Source organism: Ahaetulla prasina, chromosome 1, assembly GCF_028640845.1.
Source record: "Ahaetulla prasina isolate Xishuangbanna chromosome 1, ASM2864084v1, whole genome shotgun sequence".
In the NCBI taxonomy this organism is placed as follows: domain Eukaryota; kingdom Metazoa; phylum Chordata; class Lepidosauria; order Squamata; family Colubridae; genus Ahaetulla; species Ahaetulla prasina.
The window spans coordinates 244,377,088-244,398,637 of record NC_080539.1 but is presented as its reverse complement, the minus strand read 5'-3'; the positions used below and the strand labels follow the sequence as shown (position 1 = coordinate 244,398,637).

The following is a 21,550-nucleotide window of genomic DNA, read 5'->3' as shown; positions in this document are numbered from 1 at the left end:
ATAATGGCTTTGAAGTTGTGGTTTTTGAGATTACTGTTCCTTCAGAGCTGGAGAACTGCTATAAGATAGTGTACACTTTGGGAGAGGTGGGGGGAGGGAGGGAGGGAGAGGGAGAGGGAGAGGGAAAGAGATTGACTTCTGGTCAAAAATAAAATTCACAAAGAGCTCCTGATAACCAAATTTCTCCAGTCTCTGTAGTTAATGCATATGCATATGTCATATGCATTATGACATATCAGTAGATAATGCCTATAACAGTTGTAGTTTTTGAGATTACAGTACATTCCTTCAGAGCTGGAGAAGTGGATAGAATTCTCCTTCCTCCCCAGTCCTTCTATGACTTCTCAAAATCTTCTAGGAATTGGGCAGGAGACATGTTGAGAGATGCAGGTTGGGAGAGGAGCGTATAAGAAGCTCTATTTGCATAGAAACAGTGGACCAATTACACCAATTGAATTAATTATTAACATTGAGATATAATTTAAAATTTCTGAAAGATAGAAATGGCATCAGCTGAAAACTGAATCAGATGCAAAAAATATGGTTGCTCCTGGATCGATCCGATTTTTGTTGTTATTGCTGTTAAAGATCATTACATCCCTCTCTTCATTTCTTCTAATTTAGTGGCATTTTTAAGAATACGTTTCATCACTAACGAAAACAAGTTGAAAAACTCTTAGCTTATTGGATTGCAGAACTGGATCTCTAAGTTACAGCAGCTGCCTTACTCTGACGTCTCTATGTTGGCTCATCAAAGCCCTACCAGATGGTCAATGGAGCGCCTGCAAAAATTTCCGAACCCTCCCCAGGCAATTCATCTAAATCAACAGTAACACATTTGCACTTAAAACAGAGCACAAGCTCCCATCTCTCTCATGGTATATACCTTACATACAGTGGTGAGATTCAAGGAATTTAACAACCAGTTCCCTGCCCTAATGATTTCTTCTAACAACCAGTTTGCCAAACTGCCCAGAAAGTTAACAACCGGTTCTACCGAAGTGGTGCAAACTGGCTGAATCCCGCCACTGCTAACATAACATTTTTGTCATATTTACTGTTCCAAAGATAAGGCTAGATCTCTTTATGTTGCTCTTTGCAATCCTTCCCACCCATTTGGACAGATTTATATCTTCTGCAGAAAAAAGAAACTCTACACAACTTAAGTCTCCATGACAGGATTTTTTAAAAAAAATCAGGTTCTATAATACATCATTTGGTGTGTTGTTGTTGTTCAATCATATCCAATTTTTCGCAACTCCATGGACCACAACATGCCAGGCCGCCTGTCCTCCACTGACTCCCAGAATTCATGTTCATTACATCAATGACACTATCTAACCATCTCATCTTCTGATCTCCCATTCTCCATTTGCCTTATTTTTTTTTCATCTTTCCCAACATCAGAGTCTTTTCCAAGGAGTCCTGTCTTCTCATTTGGTGGCCAAGGTATTTATGCTTTAGCTTCAGTATCTGTCCTTCCAAACAACAGCCAGGGTCGATTTCCTTTAGGATTGACTGATTTGATCTCCTTGCAGTCCAAGGGATTCTCAAGGGTCTTCTTCGACACCATAGTTTGAAAGCATCCATTCTTCAGTGCTCAGCCTTCCTTATGGAATATAGACCATTTAGTATCCATTCGTTTGAAATGCATTCTACTGAGGTCCCGGAGATTTCCTTCCAGATGAAGTGTGCTTGTCTGTGTAGGAGTATGAAGCTGAATGTTTTAAGTTCCTATTCAGCCATGGAGCTCATGTGATGACTGTATAGCTATCACTTTTTCTCAGCAGAATCTACTTCACAGGGTAAAAAGTCTGTAGAGTGTCTCAACCATCCAGGTCATGGCTGTCCCAAAGGTGCTTTTTTCAGGAGGCAACTGGACTTTATTGGGTTTTTTTTTCTTTGAAGACGTTTTGCTTCTCATCCAAGAAGCTTCTTCATCTCTGACAGGATGGTGGGGAATCCTTCCATTCCCCACTTTCCTGTCAGAGCTGAAGAAACTTCCAGAAAGTCCAGTTGCCTCCTGAAAAAGCACCTTTGGGATTCTTCACAGGGTTGTTTGTGTGAGAAGACCTATATGTAAGCTACCTTGTACTCCCCCCAAAAGGCGAATCTATAAACATATTTAACTTCTGCACAGTCACTGCAGGAGTGAAAGACTGCAGAATACAGTCCTGACTATAATCTGTCTAATTCTTTTCCTTACCTCCCAAGACTAAATATGATCCTTCTGGTCATTTTCTACTTACAGAGATATTATTTCCCAAATATTGGATTTGGTTCAACCCCACTGAAGGATTACCTGCATGCCTATTGGGTAGCCACAAAGCCAGGCCAGATTTATAACATAGCAGATATGGAGAGAGGGCAGGGGACCGTTCAGCCATTCCTAAATATATTATGAATTCTAGGCAGGGCTGTCAGTTCTACTGCTTGCTGAGGAGGTGCCTGTTCACTTCCAATGTGCTTAGTTTTATATAGCTGTAAATGAAATAAATATTACTAGCTACCACAAGTCCCAAGTGCTCTCTCTTCTAAAGAAAGCTAAACCTTAAATAGAGGCCAAAATAGGTATGTTTTTAATAGTGTTATGAGTGTGGGTTGCAATAAATCAAAATATTTAAGGCTAGGCAACTTGGTGCCTTTGAAGACATTTTGAACTACACTTCCCCCAATCTAGTTGGCACTGACCCATGCTGAGTGGGACTGATAGCGATTGGTCCAAAACATCTGGAGGGCAGCAGGTTGCCTTGTCCTAAATTATACAAATGCAAAAGAAAACATGATTCCATGCATGCAATTAACTCTAAGATTTCCATTCCCAGTAAGGACTTCTTCTTTTATTTCCTCTTTTATTGCTTTAGGTGTTGAGAAACCCAATAAGGACACAGCCTAAAAATACTTAACAAAATCCCCAAAAACCCCTTATTGTACAGAAATGCTTTGTATTTCTTACCATCACATTTAGAATACTGACAGACAGAAAAGGGAAGTAAACCTTGTCTTCTTCAATAAATTTAGTTGTAAAGCTGGTTATGATGGGATAGATAGATAGATATAGATAGATAAATGATAGATAGATAGATGAGAGAGAGAGAGAGAGGGAGGGAGGGAGGGAAGGAGGGAGATTGTGTCTATCCTGGCACTAGTTCAGTGCATCAACCCAAAATAAAATTCTTTTCTTTTATGTTACTAAGGACAGAATTTATCTCCATGATTTGGGAATTTTTAGTGTCTTCTATATTTCATAGTTTAAATGCTTGAAAAGACTTGTTTCTTTTTTTTTAATCATGCAAATAAATCCTTTGTAAGGGATAATTTGGGATTGATGCCATAAAATGTTAACTCTTTTCACCACTTGCCATGCAAGTATCAATTTGGAACAGCTTGAAGGTTATATAAACTGTTTTCATTTAATGGTACCTGCTTAAACGTGTGTCTGGGTGCAAGTGTTTGCTTTCTGATGTTTATCTTGAAATATTTCTTCGAATTTAATAAAGAAAAAAACACCAAGTCAGTGGGAATATTTCTGCTAGTACCAACAGGCTTGAGAGCAGGCCAGGGGTCAAATGCGTCTCAGTTTTCATTTCTTTAGTATATGAATACTCCTCCCACTTTCTTAAGGATTTGCTTTGTTCACTAGTCTGATTTTTTTTTCATGCCTCAGTAAAATCTTGGTCCTAAATCAATGTATGAGAGGAAACTTTAGTAAACTTGAGCTTTATGGAGCCCCGAATTGAGTTAATTACCACTAATATTTATTACTTGGACTGCCATAGTGCATATCCACTTACCTGGGAATAAGACTGCATTTATCTTGATTCTAGAGTAAGCAGAGAAGAGTCCCGCTTAATATTTGATATATCCTGGATCTAGCTGTGCAGATCCTGTAGAGATGAGAGAGTCTTCATTTTGCAACATTATGAAGGATGAGTTGAAGCCTGCTGGTCTTGAGGAAGGGGTCAGGATTCTCCAAAATCTCAGTCCCACTACCTGCAGTCTAGAGTCCTTCCTTTCTGGTTCATGAACACCTCCAGGAAAATAATGGGAGGCTGAGTCAGAGCAATGACAAAGGTGTCCTTAAGTGAGAGGGTGAATGAGCGGGTAGTACTTCCTACCTTGAATGAGGTAGTCGTGCATCCAGGAGAAGCTAGTGCTCAACTGAAAATTTTAGATAACTATCAGTTGGTTTCCAATTTTCCTTTTTTTAAGGAAAAGTCATTGAGAAGGTGATGGGCCTGCAATAACAGAGGGCCCTGGAAGAAACAGATTACCTGGTCTGTTCTCAGTTAGATTCAGGCCCAGGTATGGAATTAAATCTACACTCATCACTATCACATAGATGGAATTTCTCCATGATGATCTATCCTTAACTTGTTCTTTCAGGACTGCCAAGAGATTGCTCATCAGCTTGGTGCTGGTTATTCACTTCCTTCTAATTCTTTTTCCAGAATTAGAGCCTTTCCATAGTGTTGGAAATTTGCATAATCTAACTGAAATGGAATAATTTGAACCTGGTCATTTGTGCCTCCAGTGAGAACTCTGGATTGATTTCTTTGATGATCCATTGGTTTGTTTTCTTCGTGAACCAAGACCATGGTTGTTGTTGTTAGTTGCGAAGTCATGTCTAACACATCGCGACCCCAAGGACAACGTTCTTCCAGGCCTGCCTGTCCTCTATCATCCTCTAGAGTCCATTTAAGTTCACACCTACTGCTTCAGTGACTCCATCCAGCCACCTCATTCTCTGTCGTCCCATTCTTCTTTTGCCCTCAATCGTTCCCAGCATTAGGCTCTTCTCCAGTGAGTCCTTCCTTCTCATTAGGTGGCCAAAGTATTTCAGTTTCATCTTCAGGATTCTAAAGAGCAGTAAGGGTTGATCTCCTCTAGGACTGACTGGTTTGATTGCCTTGCAGTCCAAGGGATTCTCAGGAGTCTTCTCCAGCACCATAGTTCAAAGGCCTCATTTCTTTGGCGCTCAGCCTTTCTTATGGTCCAACTGTCATAGCTATACATCATAATTGAGAAAACCATAGCCTTGACTATACGCACTTTTCTTGGCAGGGTGATGTCTCTGCTTTGGAGAAGACCATGGTATTCTCAGTCTTTTCAGCACCAATATTCAAATATTTTTACTATCCTGCTTATTTAAAGTCCAACTGTTGCTTCCACAAATTATCACAGGGAATACTGTGGTTTGCATCATTCTGCTCTTTAGATTTCCATAGATTTACTTTTTTCAACTAGATTTTTTTCTGTTAATAGGATAAGATCTAGGAAAGTCAGTCTTTTTTGGCTATTTTTCAATGTTCCAGAAAAAATACGGTCAGTAAGACCACTAAGGAATTTTTGGAGCTTTGTAATCTTGGCTGAGTTGATTTTCCAGTGTTAAAATTAATAATTGGTCAATAACTTTAGGGTCTCTGGAGGAACCAAAGCTTCTGGAACTTACACTACATGGACTTATGGCCACAAATTACGCAGAAGCAGACAGCAGAAACTAAATTTTCACGACTTTGCATTTAATCTCTCTCTCCACATTTGTGTGTGTATCCAAGTTTGCAAATTTACATCTGGATCTATGTTAAGCTTTGGAAGACTTACAGTCATTTCATTTTAATGAAACAATGTAAACTGAATGGACAGCCTTAGGACTGAGCAGCTTCTCATTTTACCGTCTATCAAATTCTTTCAGGGAGAAACATGAGTAGGTATAATTTTCCCCAGAAAGTAACTTTGGAAACCTACTGTCAATTAAAATTATACTTTAGATCTAATATATCAATTCTGTCAGAGGAACCTAACAGACTTAATATGAGGTCTCACTATTCCAGGAAAAAAGAAATCTTGATCTATTTACATATTCATAGCTAAATCTGCTTCTGATCTGAATTATTTCCCTTGATCTTGAATTCTTTCCACTTGGATGAAACTCAACTCGACCCCTTTAAAATCGACCATCCAGCATTTATACTTCGTACTGGATCTATAATGTACCAGACATATAATATAGAGATCCAGTGTAACATAGAGGTTAAAGAACTGAAATAAGATTCAAAGTTTCAGATTCTAGTCCATCTATAGTCATGGAAACACCCTGGGTGGCCCTGGGCCTGTCCCTCACTCTCACCTCAGCCTACTTCATGGATTGTTTGAGAGATAAAATGGAGACTCTCATATAACTGTCTTGAAATTATTTTTGGAGAAAACCCAAGAAAGCATCAACATCAGCAAGAATTCTGTAGATTAGCTCATTGGTAGCTGTATCATGCAAAAAGGCAATTTACAATGCTGTGATAACACTGCAAGAATTGTCCATTGGAATTTTTTGTAGAAAATTTGGCTTTATTGTTTGCAAAAACTAAAACTATTGGAATCATGTGTCTGAAAAGGATTTTACAAAAAACAATCAACATTTTGTGGGATTTCAAAATTCATATTGACAGGCCGAGTCAGAATGTAATAACTAGACACTATTATTATAGAAAGGAAGAATGTGTGATCCATTGATCTGACAGTTGAATTGCTGGAAAACAACTGGAGAAAGTAACAAAATGTTATGATTTACAAATTAAAGTCAAAAGGGTAAGGTAGAGGAAAAAATAACTTTTCATATTGATGGTCACTGAAACTCATGCTACATTACCAAAAAGATTCACCAGATTTCAGATTTTAAACTTTATTGGACTTGATGCCACTAATTTTGCATAAGATGCACGCCAGAGTAACTTGAAGGCAAAATTATTACCATATACTTTCCATAGGATAGTCCTTCAAGAAACTCCAGTGCAGGTGACAATGGCAGAAGAGGCAGGGAAGGGCACAGTTGGTTGCTCAATCTCAGGCAACACAATATCTTGGCCAGGATCTGTTCAATTAGTCCCTGAGGAAAACACATTTATTACTTTGGTTTTGGTCAAGTTACTTTCTTCCTCATCAAAGAAACCAATATGCTATTCAATTTCAGCCAAGCAGAACCAACCTTTTTTTCACACAGTAGTCATAGCAGTTAAACTCATTCAACACACCAAACAGAAATAAAAGTAGCCACCTGATCTACAGGTTAGCATATACGGGGAACCTGGACATTGTATCTTAGTCAACAAATCATCACTTGTAACTAGTGGCTTTAACACAATGTCTGAATTCCATCTCCTTTGATAGCTATCCCTTCTGCCCTGTTTGAGAAGTCATCATTCAGAGATGCAATGGATCTGGGTCGGTATTTCAAATTTGTAGGAACATTTGATTTTTTCTTTTGAGGCAGTTCTAGCCCACTCTTTCTCTCTGTGTTAATCTGCTCTGGAACACAGGGCAGAAGAGACCAGTGAGGATATTTGAACTAAAATAATTGAGATTCATAACACCCTTAACTGAATTTCATTTCAGATTTATTTATAGCCCGTGGAGTAGAGGTACAATTATTTCCAGAAACGATCTGATTAGTGCAAATGATCACAGATGTTCAACAGAAGGCAAGTGTAGAACAAATGCCTGAAGAACCTATGCTGGTGTAGGGTTGAGTCAGAAAAAAGCCAGGAAATTTGTAATAAGCATCCATACTTTCAAACATATATTGAAAATTTGGAGCGGGGAGACTCCTCTTCCGCTCCCCTTTAGATAACCTTGGGTTAAAAAAAATATGAGATCAAAGTTTTCATGCATCCTTACAATACAGTTAACTAAATGCACCCTCTGTCATATTCAATCATATTTATTCTATGTAATACTTAAATTTGCTATTAGCATAATCATTTTAATATAAGCACAGTCCACCACCAGTCTTATCAGACTCTATCGATCATAGTGGACGGAATGCTTCCTTTTAATATATTTCTAACTTTATGAAGAGAAAAGATTGAGCTTAGATATATCAGAAACACCTTGCTGTTGTTAGAGCTGTACTCTTTCTAATGGTCTGCAAGTAGAAATATATCCCAGGTGTAGAGCCTGCTCCATGATAACATTTTCCCTTGGCTGTAAAGTTTCTGGATACATTTGTGTAGAACAACTGGAAGATTGAGTTGGCCCTTGGGATTGATGGTTGATAATGAGGCCATTTGAAAATTATATTAAAGAGTGGGCTAATGGGACTGAGAAATCCCATAGGAACCAGACAGTTCTCTAATGGACCCTGGTGATCAAGTCCACAAATATAATTCCTCATAAACTAAGAATCGACATCCCCCCCCCAAGGGATTGATGGATTGAATATGTGCCATCAGGTTGTTTTCAATTCCTAGAAATTTAAGCAGATTCCACAATTCGGGCACTGCAGCGGAAGAGGCCCTCCCCATAAGGCCTGTTGTGACCAAGGCCGAAGTAGTGATTACTAAACACAATTCAGTCCTCAACAAACTTATTTTATTAAAATAGCTGAGAATTAATTCATTCTCAGCTTCGTCCAAAACAAAATTCTTAATAACCAGTCCGTCGGCCTTATCACCAATCTTTGATGTCTTTGGCAACCTGCCAAAGGCTTTTCTTGGTAAAACCCCCACAAAGTGACAAGAAGCAGGGAAATCAATGTTGCTTTCCTACAAAGAACCCAACGGCTCATTGCTGCTCTTTTAAGCCTTATGGGAGTGGCCAATCATCTTCTGGCCTTATTCCCGAGTTGTCCTTTTTTCTTCAGCTGCTCTTGCCTTCTGGCAGCTCTTCACATGCATGCACTAGAAACAGGCTCCTCCTGTTCCTCTGCCTCTCTGCTGTCCGCGCATCGCTCCCAGATGGCCCTGGCCCCATCTCTGCCTCTGATGCAGAGCCCTCATCCAGGCCTTCCCCTGACTCCAGGACTGGCCCATTGTCCTCCCCAGCTCCTCACTGTCCGACTCCACTGCCAGGTCCGCAGGCTGCTGGCAGACCACAACAAGGCCAACCAAGTGTAGGTCCCTAGATGCAGGAACCTGCAAAATATCCATTTTTGGAAATCTGATGTGACAGGCAGATGAAACCAGGGAGAGATCCCATGCCATCTTGAAAGGTCAACACCACCATCTTGAATTGAACCTGGAAACAAGCTGGTAGCCAATGCTGCTTGTGCAACAGAGGTGTAACGTGTGCTCTACCGGAAACACACATAACTGCTTGTGCCCCTGCATTTCCTCCAGTTAAAGTTTTTAGATACTCTTCAAAGGCAGCCCCATATAGAACAGATTGCAACAGTCGAACTGGGAAGTGATCAGGGCATGATTGATCATGATTAGGGCTGCTTAATCCAGCCATTCAGTCAATATGCTGATTTCCAAGGCAATCACTAAAATGATCAATTTCGCCCAAGTATACTTAGAACCGGAATCTGGATTCAAAATGGGAGAGAGTCACAACGAGTTACATAACCTTGAGAGTAATCTTGAAAGTGCTAAAGCAATTCAGACTCGGTTAGCGGTTGGATAGAAAGCCAGAGAATCCCAAGATTGAAGACTTGAGAAAGTTTTTTTTTTAAAAAAAATCTGGAAAATGGCATTGGCAAACAATTTCTGTACTGTTGCCAAGGAAGCTTCATGGATGTAAATACTTTGTGATTGAGGCAGTATACAAGCTGATGAATAACAATGTTCATGTTGTCACCAGGAATTGACTTAAGGAAAGCTTTTTTAAAAAATGTATCTTCCAATGAATTCCCACTTCTTTCAAAGACTTTCAGTGGAAGAATACTGCAATGATGCGACGCCACTCTATCGTTTTTGAAGGCAATTTTTTTGTGCGATGGAACATATGTTGTTAATTAATGAAAAAGTAGAGTAAGAAAGTTGCTAAACCTACTATTAGAACGTTATGTCCCTGAACCATTAACTTAGTTTAGCTGCCACATCATTCAACTTAGCCCTAATTAAACCCAGATGAATTCTTTCAATGCTAATACGCAGATAATGTAATAAAGCTGCACAAGCAGTTAAAAGTACCAGCAAACTTTTTCAAAAAGCTTCCAGATGTGGCTGAGGCAAATGCAACACATCAAAATAAAAACTTTTTAAAAAGTGGAAAAGGAAAACATGGAATTGGCTCCCTAAGCTAATTAAGTACAATCCGCTCTCCAAGAATAAATGGAAGACATAAGGGATTAACAATACCACGGATCAGCTTTCTTGCAAAGTGACACATGCGCTATTCACACTCATGTGAATTCACAAATTCTACAATTTATTTCAAACACTGGTTCTTTTGTCATGCAAAATATAACTATTAGGCATCAGGAAGTAGGGCGGGAGACTTACTGTTGGTGTCATGCCAGAACAGAGGGCTTCTCAAAACAGTAAGGAGTCAAATAATGTAAAATAATGGATATTGTTTGGAAGAACACCATGACTCTGATAATCAGAACCAGGGACTTGGTTTTCTTTGCAGCTTCTGAAAGGATCCCCATTGGCAGGACCTCACTGGATTGAAAGAGAGAGAGGTAACAGTCTCCATATATCACTATTCAAGGCTTTAAGCAGTGGTGAAATCCAATTTTTTTTACTACTGATTCTTGGGCATGGCATAGTGGGCATGGTGTGGCTTGGTGGGCGTGACTTGGTGGGCATGGCAGGGGAAGGATACTGCAAAATCCTCATTCCCACCCCACTCTGGGGCCAGCCAGAGGTGTTGCCAGTTATCCGAACTACTCAAAATTTCTGCTGCCAGTTCTCCAAACTACTCAAAATTTCCACTACTGGTTCTCCAGAACCTGTCAGAACCTGCTGTATTTCACCCCTGGCTTTAAGTCCCTAATTCCAGTTCTCTAGCCAGGAAATATTTTTGTTAACCTCCCAAGGTTCAGTAGCAAGTGATAGAAAGTTAGCAGATCAGAGGACTGTCAAATCCAGTGTTATCCTGAATCTCAGGTTGAGCAGTTATCCAACCTTTCCTCTGATCCCAGCATAATGCTATCCCAGGATTTTTCAATTGTTGAACACGTTTTATTATTTAAAAAAAAAAGATTACATTGCTCATTTACATAGGCGGGTGGTTTCCAAAATAAACTTAAAATTAAAATGTTTCAAATCATAACTGCCCCCGCTCCCCAATCAAAGCAATCTTAAATGGCTACCCACACATAATTGGATAAGTGGTTGATAGTCCATGCTTTTCAGAATGTGAGGAAGACTCTGGGAACAGCGTAGCCCATAATATCAAGGCCATCACCAAGGAGACCTCTCACAGCAGACTTTTGATCATTGTGGTGTGCCAGAAGTATAATCAATTTTTAAATTCTTGCCTAATACTGTAAAATGGAGGAATTTCATCCATTCCAAGTGAAGGTTCCACATCAATAATAGGCATCTTGGTTATTGGATGCTGCCCTTGACAGATTTCCCTCCCTCTCTTCCCCTCCCCTCCCCTCCTCTCCATTCCCTTCCCCTCCTTCCCTCTCCTCCCCTCCCCTCCCCTCCCCCCTTCCCCTTCCCCAATTTAATCATAATCCTATAGCAGTGATGGCTAACCTTTTTGCCATCGCATGCCAAAAGTGGGGGGAGTGCAGTGGGTCGTGCGCACGTGTGCCCACATCCATTATTCAATGTGCCCCGCCCCCTGTGCATGTGTGCATGCTCCCCCTGTGGTCCCTCCGCTTTTGGCACATGATGGCACGGTGGGCCCAGTAGGCCCGTTTTTCGCCCTCCCCAGGCTCCAGAGGTTTTTTAGGAGCCTGGGGAAGGTGAAAATGGCCTTCCCCCCCCCCAGAGGCCCTCCGAAGGCCAGAAACGGCCCATTTCCTGACTTCCGGTGGGACCGGAAGGCCCAAAAATCAGCTGACCAGCGCCCGCATGCACACTGGAGCTGAGCAAGGGCAATGCTCGTGTGCCCACAGATATGGCTCCACGTGCCACCTGTGGCATACATGCCGTAGGTTCGCCATCACAGTCTTATGGTCTTTTTCATATTCTGTGAGATCTTTCTGTGGTATAATTACTAGCTACTTCCCCACAAGAGATGAAAGGAGGAGAAACTGTTTTTTGTTTTTTTTAAAAAAGTGGTTTTCCAATCTTATTTTTCAGTGGTCCATAGCAATGCTTCTGCTTCTCACAATAAAATCGTTTAAATGTAATTTAAAAACTCTTCTGGCTCAAGCTTCAGTCCTGGTGACTTTCAGAAAATATTCATGTAGTTTCCTGGCAACAGTAGGGGAGTGATTTGCCATTGCTGTTTTCCAAGATTTATTTTTTTTTTCAACTTCCATCCAAGGAACTGACTCTATTCGGCTACAAAGCTCAGGCAAGACTGGCCAGTGCTGTCATCTGCTATTATCTGAGGGATAAAATAGCAAATCGGGTTTGTTGACCTCAGAGAGAATGTAATGTTTTTCTTCAGACATTTCAAAGACATCTTCTTGTTTACGTTTTTTCCTGAGCATTCTGAGGAGTGATTTCAGGAGGGTTGCAAAGAAGCCAGTTGCACAATCGTACTTGTACAATGTTTGTCCCTTGCATTAGCTAGGTTGGATGACTTGGAATTGGAAATTTTCACAACTTGATCTTATCTTCTTTCCTCATCAGCCTTATTACACTGGCAGTCTTCAGATCTGTAGTATTCTTGATCTTTCCATTTTTCCGTAGAATATCTCCATTAATCTTTTCCACAAGTCATAACTGTCTTTTAAAGATCTCCTCTAAGATCTTGTTAGATAACGTCTCTTTGAAACCATAAAAGAAATGCCTTTTAAACTTGCAAAAAAAGAAACCATTAAGCAAGTTTCTATGCCATTGTTCCACTATACATTTAATATAAACGTTCAACAATATGTTGGAAGTTGAAACACTGGCTTACAAGTCCCATTGAAATTATAATTTCCTTATTAATTGGATAGCATCCATCTAATCCCCTTTCTATTCTCCCTTTGGGTTTAATGTGATGTGCCAAAAATACAACAATTGAATAACACATGCCTTTTTCTTGCTCGATAGGCCACTTCCCTAGACTGTAGTTAGCTGTTTGAAAAGGAAGTAATGGTTTCCTCGCCAACAAAATTGTCGTAAAACTCAAATCATCCAAGTTATGTGCAGATTATTTTCTATCAATGACTAGGGGAATAACAGGAGGCTGAATAATTGGCAAAGTCTACACCAGGGCTGTGAAACCCATGGCCTTCAGGCCTGATGTGTCACGTGCTGGCAACAACCATGCCTGGTTTAGCAAAGGGGGGCGGGAATCACAATACATCCTGTGATGATGTCATGACAACATGAATTTGACACCTCTGGTCTACACTGTTGGTACTCCTTAATACTTTCAGGGAGCCAATTGCCTGCAGATGTTTGTGCACCATTTTAAAAATGAAAAAAAAAACACTCAACTTTCAATAATAGTTTTCCTGACTTGTTGCTTGGAAATTGTTTTATTTTAATTTACCACAGGTAACCAATCAAGCAACTTTTCATATTTGGAAACAGAAGGCAGACTGTTCAGGGAAAATTAACTGACAGTAAAAACAGCTCAGAAGTTGTATCAATTCGGCAGCGATGCAGTGAGCTTCCTTACCAGGGTGGTTTTCTTTCTTTCTAATAATTTTATTGAAATTTGTAATAAACAAAGTAAAAACTAATGTGAACTAAATTAGAAGGTGGGGGGAGGAAAAAAACCAAAGTTTAGAAGTTTGGGGCGGGAAACAACTTTTAAAAATAGAACAGAAAAGCTAATATTGTTAACTTTTCATCCTGTTTTAAGATTTTCAAGTTAAAAAAATTCTTCTTCCCAAAACATCTGTGTGCAATCCCCAAATCAGCATATTTTCAGTCTTGGTTCAGAAAAAGTCCTTTAGGAGTTATAAGAACTATCAAGTATTTTATCCTTGATCAGATAGTCCAACTTTGTATTCCTCTTATTGCTTCCTCTCACATACACGACTTTTAAATGGTTTAAACAGCATTACAGGATTTGATCTTTCATTAACCTTTGGCAGTCAAAAAAAGTCTTGAAAGCTTTCACCAGCCTGTTTTATAAATCCCATAAAAGAGCCAGGATTTCTTGTTGCAGCTGTTCCATGTCCAGATCCTCTTCTTGATTTGTCTTTTTTTATTCCTATTTTGGTAATCTCAATTTTGTTATCTTCCATGCCTTCAAAGTCTCTCATGTTTGTGTCAAGTAATAGAAGAATAGAATAGAATAGAATAGAATTTTATTGGCCAAGTGTGATTGGACACACAAGGAATTTGTCTTGGTGCATATGCTCTCAGTGTACATAAAAAAACAAGATACGTTCATCAAGGTACAACATTTACAACACAATTGATGGTCAATATATCAATATAAATCATAAGGATTGCCAGCAACAAGTTATAGTCATACAGTCATAAGTGGAAAGAGATTGGTGATGGGAACTATGAGACGATTAATAGTAGTGCAGATTCAGTAAATAGTTTGACAGTGTTGATGGAATTATTTGTTTAGCAGAGTGATAGCCTTCGGGAAAAAACTGTTCTTGTGTCTAGTTGTTCTGGTGTGCAGTGCTCTATTGCGTCGTTTTGAGGGTAGGAGTTGAAACAGTTTATGTCCAGGATGTGAGGGATCTGTAAATATTTTCACGGCCCTCTTCTTGATTCGTGCAGTAAACAGGTCCTCAATGGAAGGCAGGTTGGTAGCAATTATTTTTTCTGCAGTTCTAATTATCCTCTGAAGTCTGTGTTTTTCTTGTTGGGTTGCAGAACCGAACCAGACAGTTATAGAGGTGCAAATGACAGACTCAATAATTCCTCTGTAGAACTGGATCAGCAGCTCCTTGGGCAGTTTGAGCTTTCTGAGTTGGCAGAAAGAACATTCTTTGTTGTCCTTTTTAATGATGTTTTGATGTTAGCTGTCCATTTGAGATCTTGCGATATGATAGAACCCAGAAATTTGAAGGTTTCTACTGTTGATACTGTGTTGTCAAGTATTGTGAGAGGTGGAAGTATGGAAGGGTTTCTCCTAAAGTCTACCACCATTTCTACGGTTTTGAGTGTGTTCAGTTCCAGATTGTTTTGGTTGCACCACAAGGCTAGTCGTTCGACCTCTCGTCTATATGCGGATTCGTCATTGTCTCGAATGAGACCAATCACTGTTGTGTCATCTGCGAACTTCAGTAGCTTAACAGATGGATCATTGGAGATGCAGTCATTGGTATACAGAGAGAAGAGAAGTGGGGAGAGCACACAGCCTTGGGGGGCCCCTGTGCTAATTGTACAGGTATTTGATGTGATCTTGCTTAGCTTCACCTGCTGCTTCCTGTTTGTTAGGAAGCTTGTGATCCACTTACAAGTCTGTTCCGGTACCTGTAGCTGGTTTAGCTTAGTTAGAAGAATGTCTGGAATGATGGTATTGAATGCTGAACTAAAGTCTACAAAAAGGATCCTTGCATAGGTCTTTGGAGACTCAAGATGTTGTAGGATGTAGTGCAGAGCCATATTAACAGCATCATCTGTTGATCTATTTGCTCGGTATGCAAATTGCAAGGGGTCTAACAATGGATCCGTGATGGTTTTCAGGTAGGAAAGCACTAGCCTTTCAAAGGTTTTCATGACTACAGATGTTAAAGCAACTGGTCTGTAGTCATTCAGTTCCTTGATGGTGGGCTTCTTCGGCACTGGGATGATGGTAGAGCATTTGAAGCAAGAAGGAACATAATACATCTCTAGTGATTTATTGAAAATATGGGTGAAGATGGGGGCCAATTGGTCAGCACAGACTTTTAAGCAAGAAGGAGTTATCTTGTCTGGGCCTGGAGCTTTTCCTGGCTTTTGTCTGTGAAATAGGTCCTGCACTTCCTTTTCTGTGATCACTAGGGGTTGTGAACCCAATGAAATGGGGTCAGTTATAGGAGGCTTGGCTGTTGCTGGTGTGTCTGAGATGGGGGTTGTGGAGATAGTTGGCTGTAGTTTCCTTTCAAACCTGCAGTAAAACTCATTCAGGTCATCTGCCAGTTGTTGATTACCTTCAGCCTGGGAAGGAGGTTTGCCATAGCCGGTGATATTTTTTTTTAAAGAATTGTTTTATTTTCTGTCATCATCCTGTAAAAGTTTTAACCACTGAAATTTGTATCATTTTTAAGAAATAGTTATTAATATCTTACTCAGTTTTTTGAAGGATTCTTTAAGAGAAGTTAAAAATTATAAACAGCTTAATCATTTTCATTCTTTTCTGTCTGGTTCTTTAGTTCCCTCTAGTGTCCATTTGCAACCTTCCAGCCTTAGTTCTTAACATCATTTTAGTTCCATTCCAGTTGTATCCCATGAGTATATTATTTAATTATATAGTTGTTTTTCAAATCTTACAGAATAAATAATCAATATTTCAAATCTCCCTGATCTCCCAGTCCATTTAAAATTTTCCTCAATAAAAAGGTAGCTTTTTTTCTTTTTCTTTTTTTTTTACTATTTGTACATTATTGTATTTGAAACTGTTAAGACTGTTTAAAATGCCTTACATTCAAAGATGAAGGTGGAACTCAACAGGATGTCAAACTTAAACTTGCTGATTAGAAGGTCTCTAATATCCATAATGTGGTTAAATTGAACATTTCCAAATGTGATTAAAAGGGAGTTTGGCTGACTTAGTGTCCTTATCAAAAGATCCACTGCTGATGAGAGCAAAAATGTAATCTCCCTCAGGTTCTGATACTTAAACCCTTGAGAGACCGCTGTTTTATGGTCTCCTCAGAGGATTTCTGGTGATCTCCCATTCTTTCCTTCTCTAGAAAGCCTCAAAGACAAGTCTACTCACTGTTCTTGTTTGTAGAGACATCTTCAGTAAGCCATGGGTCCCTCAAAAGTACCTTGCTGGGTATTTTCTGATGGAAGTTAAACAGCTGTCTGTCTGGGAAGGCTCCCTGCCCTGAGCACCCATTGGTCTCCTAAGTGGCCACTTTCGGTTCTCTGATGTTATGATCAGAATGTTTAATTTCAGTAGAGAGAGAGAGAGAGGCAGAAAGTGGATCCTGTTTTATTTACTTGCTTCTTTCATGCCTTTGTACCATATCTATTCTCCACACATATGACTGAAAATATTCCAACTGGGGGGGAAGGAAAAATTAAAAGATCATAACGTCACAATCGGAAAGCTGTTTAAAAACCACATTTTTCATCTGCCAGGAAAATCCAAGTGTTTATATAAAAAATTGGGACACTTGGCCTCTCATCTCCTCTCATGCTCTGTTTTGATCTTTGACATAACTCTGTTGTTTTACTTTGTCATTCCATTCTTTTGATCTTTCCCAGATCTGGGAAATCTGCCAGAAGGGAGTGGGATCATTAACAATGTTTGTGTGAAAGAAAGCCTTCCTTTGTGATCTGCCAAATGAGCTCCAACCATATCTTCATTTTGGCTTGACACTCTCTACTTTTTGCCTATGTTAAAACAAAACAAAACAAAACAAAACAGTTGTTTCCAAAGGTGACAAATATTTGAAATCACCCACCATGTCATACACAGCAGCCTTCTCCAACATGGTACCGTTCAGAAATATTGAACGCGAATGTCCATCATTCTGTGTTAACATATACTGGCTGAGGATTATAAAAGCCGAAAGCAAACTGGAGGAAATAAATACAGGTAGTCCTTGAGTTACAAATGTAATGTCCATTCCATTCCTAACCCAAGGATTCCTGGAAGTGAATCTCGTATCTTGAATGCGATCACTCCCTCCTTTTACCCACAAAAATGTTTCAGAAGATTGTACAGATATACATGTCAAGCATTGACTGAGATCTAGCTTACAATGTTTGAATAGGCAGTTAATACCACTGCTTATGTCAGATTTCTAGAAAAAGGCAGCCCACATAAAACTTAACATTAGTTTACAGAGCCCTTGAATTCAATCTCCAAGTTTTCACATATATTTCTTTCTTTGTATGCCATGATGCAATACTGAGGTTACATCAACCTTAATTCTGTCTTTGTCCCTTTCAGAAATCTGAACCTCAGAATCTGATGATTAACACTCCCTCTGCCAAATCTAAAGTGACTTTTATGCAACACTAAAGACTATGGTCTTTTCCAGATATGGCATTTTATACTGGTTTCTGCATCTGTTGGGGGACACAAAATGAATCACTTCAGCCTCTTTAGGGAATCAAAACACTGTCCTTCAGTCATGCTGTGTTATGTGACTCCAGGAACCTAGTCACCTCTCAGATGTGAAGAAAGCAAGATAAAAATGTGGGGCCACAACAGTGGGGAAATCCAAATTTTTTTACTACCGTTCTGTGGGCGTGGCTTGGTGGGCGTGGCAGGGGAAGAATACTGCAAAATCCCCATTCCCTCCCCACTCCTGGGGGAAGGATATTGCAAAAACTCCATTCCCACCCCACTCTGGGACCAGCCAGAAGTGGTATTTGCCATTTCTCCGGACTACTTAAAATTTCTGCTACAGGTTCTCTGAACTGCTCAAAATTTCCACTATTGGTTCTCCAGTACCTGTCAGAACAGAGGTGGGTTTCAGTAGGTTCTGACCAGTTCTGGAGAACTGGTAGTGGAAATTTTGAGTAGTTCGGAGAACTGGTAATAAAAATTCTGACTGGCCCCGCCCCATCTATTCTCTACTTCCCGAGTCCCAGCTGATCGGGAGGAAATGGGGATTTTGCAGTAACCTTCCCCTGGATTGGGGAGGGAATGGAGATTTTACAGTATCCTTCACCTGGAGTGGGGTGGGAAGGGAGATTTTATAGTATCCCTCCCCTGCCACACCCACCAAGCCACACCCACAGAACCGGTAGTAAAAAAATTTGAAACCCACCACTGTGTCAGAACCTGCTAGATTTCACCCCTGGGCCACAAGGTGCTCCATTGCAAAAATGGAGTGTGTGTCTGTGTGTCAAGAAATCAAGATGTTGGTTGTGACTGCGTGGTCAAAGCCCAGTCTGGGTTACTGGCAATTTGGGTTAATGAAGTACTGTGAACAAAGCCTAAAAGTCTTGTTAGGTGTTGCCTTCAGGCAGTAATTGGTACTCTTCATACATGTTGAATTGCAATTCAACTATTTCAATAAGTTCAGTGTGTATTTTCTACAGCCAAAATACAGCCAAAATACAGACTCCTTCTCTGTTTAGATAGATGTGACTAAATTAACATGTCGTTCTGAACTTGAGAGTGATTTGTTTAATTGTGTGATTTGGAATATTATGTGAAACCAGCCATAATACCTAAAAACTGTATTTATGATTTAACATGTAATGTAAATCTAGTCAAATGTAGTTTGTATATATATCATTATTAGATAGGTCATGGCTTAATACAATATCTGAATGCAGTTAATGTCTAATCAGTCGGATTGATTGATTCAAAGAGATGATTCATCCATACTACAGTGCATGGCCACCTCATTTGAGTGCTTTGCTCGCTGTGTATAATTCATTATATGAGGAATGTAAACTGACAGCCTGCTTAATTTTCTAGCATGTTGTACAAGCTCATACAGGTAGTTTATAATTCAGTATAACATGCAAAATTGTGTTTCTGCCAGAAACCTTGTTTGGATGAACAGAATTATAGGAGGTTCAGTACACAACACAAGAATAGTGTGTGAATTATATGTAGCTCAAAAGCACTCTTGGTGCAATCAATCCTTTGGAGCTGAGCTCCTTGCACTTGGGTGTATCGGGTCAAATATTTCTGCTCTTATTTGATATTTGTTGGGATTTAGGAAGGCAAAATGGATATATGAGGTTTCTGCAAGGCTTAAGATCACCATTCCAATCAACTTCTTCCAAGATGCTCAGATCTGTCCATTTTTAAATCACACTTCTCCTGCAGTGCAGCACCTTAGGCCAGGGGTATCAAACTCAATTTCCTTGAGAGCCTCATCAGGGTTGTGTTTAACCTTGGGGGGGGGGGCGTGGTGGGTGTGGCCAAGGTGGGCATGGGCAGCTTGATGTCATTCATGTCGGGGGCGTCAAGCGCTTTGCCAGTGAAAACAGGCTCCCAAGCTCCAATTTCGGCTGGGACGGCCTCCTACAACCCTCTGTCAGTGAAAATGGAGCTCAGGGGGCCCACATGGCCCTTATGGGCTCTGTTTTTGACTAGGATGTCCTCCTGCAACCCTCTGCCAGCATAAACAGAGCACGCGGCCCTCCCAAGCTCCATTTTTGCTGGCAGAGGTAACATGGGCCGGTCCTTTGCTGTTTCCAGGGTTATGCACCCTGCAAGCCAGATCTGACCCCCGGGCCTTGAATTTGATATCTCTGCTTAAGGCCCTTCGTTAACTATTCATAGTCGATGGAAGAGAGTGTTGAAAAGCATACCTCAGCTCACACGGTCAAGTAAGACTCAGAAAAGTTTTCGTGCTGATGCTGAAACTTTGTCGTTCAATTTTTTATTCACAGTATGCACCAGCCAAGCTGGAAGGAATGTGAACAGCAATGTCTGCAAGTGGTGTGACAATACCTACCCCATCTGCGAAAATCAGGTGTGCTACACCAACTGTAATTTTAGCTCCTATTGTGAAAAACCAGAAGAAATCTGTGTTTCTCTATGGTAAGCAAACATTAAAAAAAATTCCCAAGAACGACAGCCTAAAATAATTGTCTATTATGTAGATTCCTACTGTATGTAGCCCTTTTTTCTCTGGTATTTGACTCAATGGAATCTTACACTGATGCATTTGCAAAAATGGAGCAGTTCATGGAAACAAAAGGACCACATTTTGCATAATCTACATTCAATCATCGCAGGTATTTATTTATTTATTTATTTATTTATTAAACTTTTATACCGCCCTTCTCCCGAAGGACTCAGGGCGGTGTACAGCCAAGATAAAAAGCAATAAATATACTTATTTATTTATTATTTATTTATTAATCAAATTTCTAGACCGCCCTTCTCCCGAAGGACTCAGGGCGGTGTACAGCCATATTAAAATACATAGATAGACAATGAATTTAAAATAAATTTTAAAATGAAATATTTAGCCGGCCAATTGAACTAAAAATAATAAAACCAATTAAAATCAGTATAAAATTTAAAATTTAAAAGCTAAAAAATCTAATCCAGTCCTGCGCACCTGAATAAGTGTGTTTTAAGTTCACGACGGAAGGTTCTAAGGTCCGAGAGTTGGCGAAGTCCTGGGGGGAGCTCGTTCCAGAGGGCGGGAGCCCCCAGAAGGCCCTTCCTGGGTGTCGCCAGGCGACACTGCCTAGCTGGCGGCACCCTGAGAGTCCCTCTCTGTGAGGCGCGGGTCGGTGAGAGGTATTCGGTAGCAGAAGGCGGTCCCGTAAATAGCCCGGCCCTATGCCATGGGCGCTTTAAAGGTGATCACCAACACCTTGAAGCGCACCGGAAGGCCACAGGTAGCCAGTGCAGTCTGCGCAGGATAGGTGTCACCCGGGAGCCACGAGGGCTCCTTCTATCACCAGCGCAGCCGCATTCTGGACTAACTGCAGTCTCCGGATGCCCTTCAAGGGAGCCCCATGTAGAGAGCATTGCAGTAATCTAGGCGAGATGTCACGAGGCGTGGTGACCGTGCATAGGGCATCCCGGTCTAGAAAGGCGCAACTGGCGCACCAGGCGAACCTGGTAAAAGCTCTCCTGGAGCGGCCGCCAAATGATCTTCAAAGGACAGCCGTTCATCCAGGAGGGCGCCCAAGTTGCGCACCCTCTCCATTGGGGC

The 21,550-nt window shown here is 40.4% G+C and overlaps 1 protein-coding gene across 1 annotated transcript in view; it reads left to right on the top strand.

Annotated features, from left to right (window-relative positions):
- LOC131203859 (TGF-beta receptor type-2-like) overlaps window positions 1-21,550 on the top strand; it is a 49,911-nt gene that overhangs the window by 9,519 nt on the left and 18,842 nt on the right. The window contains exon 2 of the mRNA XM_058194579.1: window positions 20,268-20,418. Coding sequence (XP_058050562.1) covers window positions 20,268-20,418 — 151 coding nt within the window. The remainder of the gene's footprint in view (window positions 1-20,267; window positions 20,419-21,550) is intronic.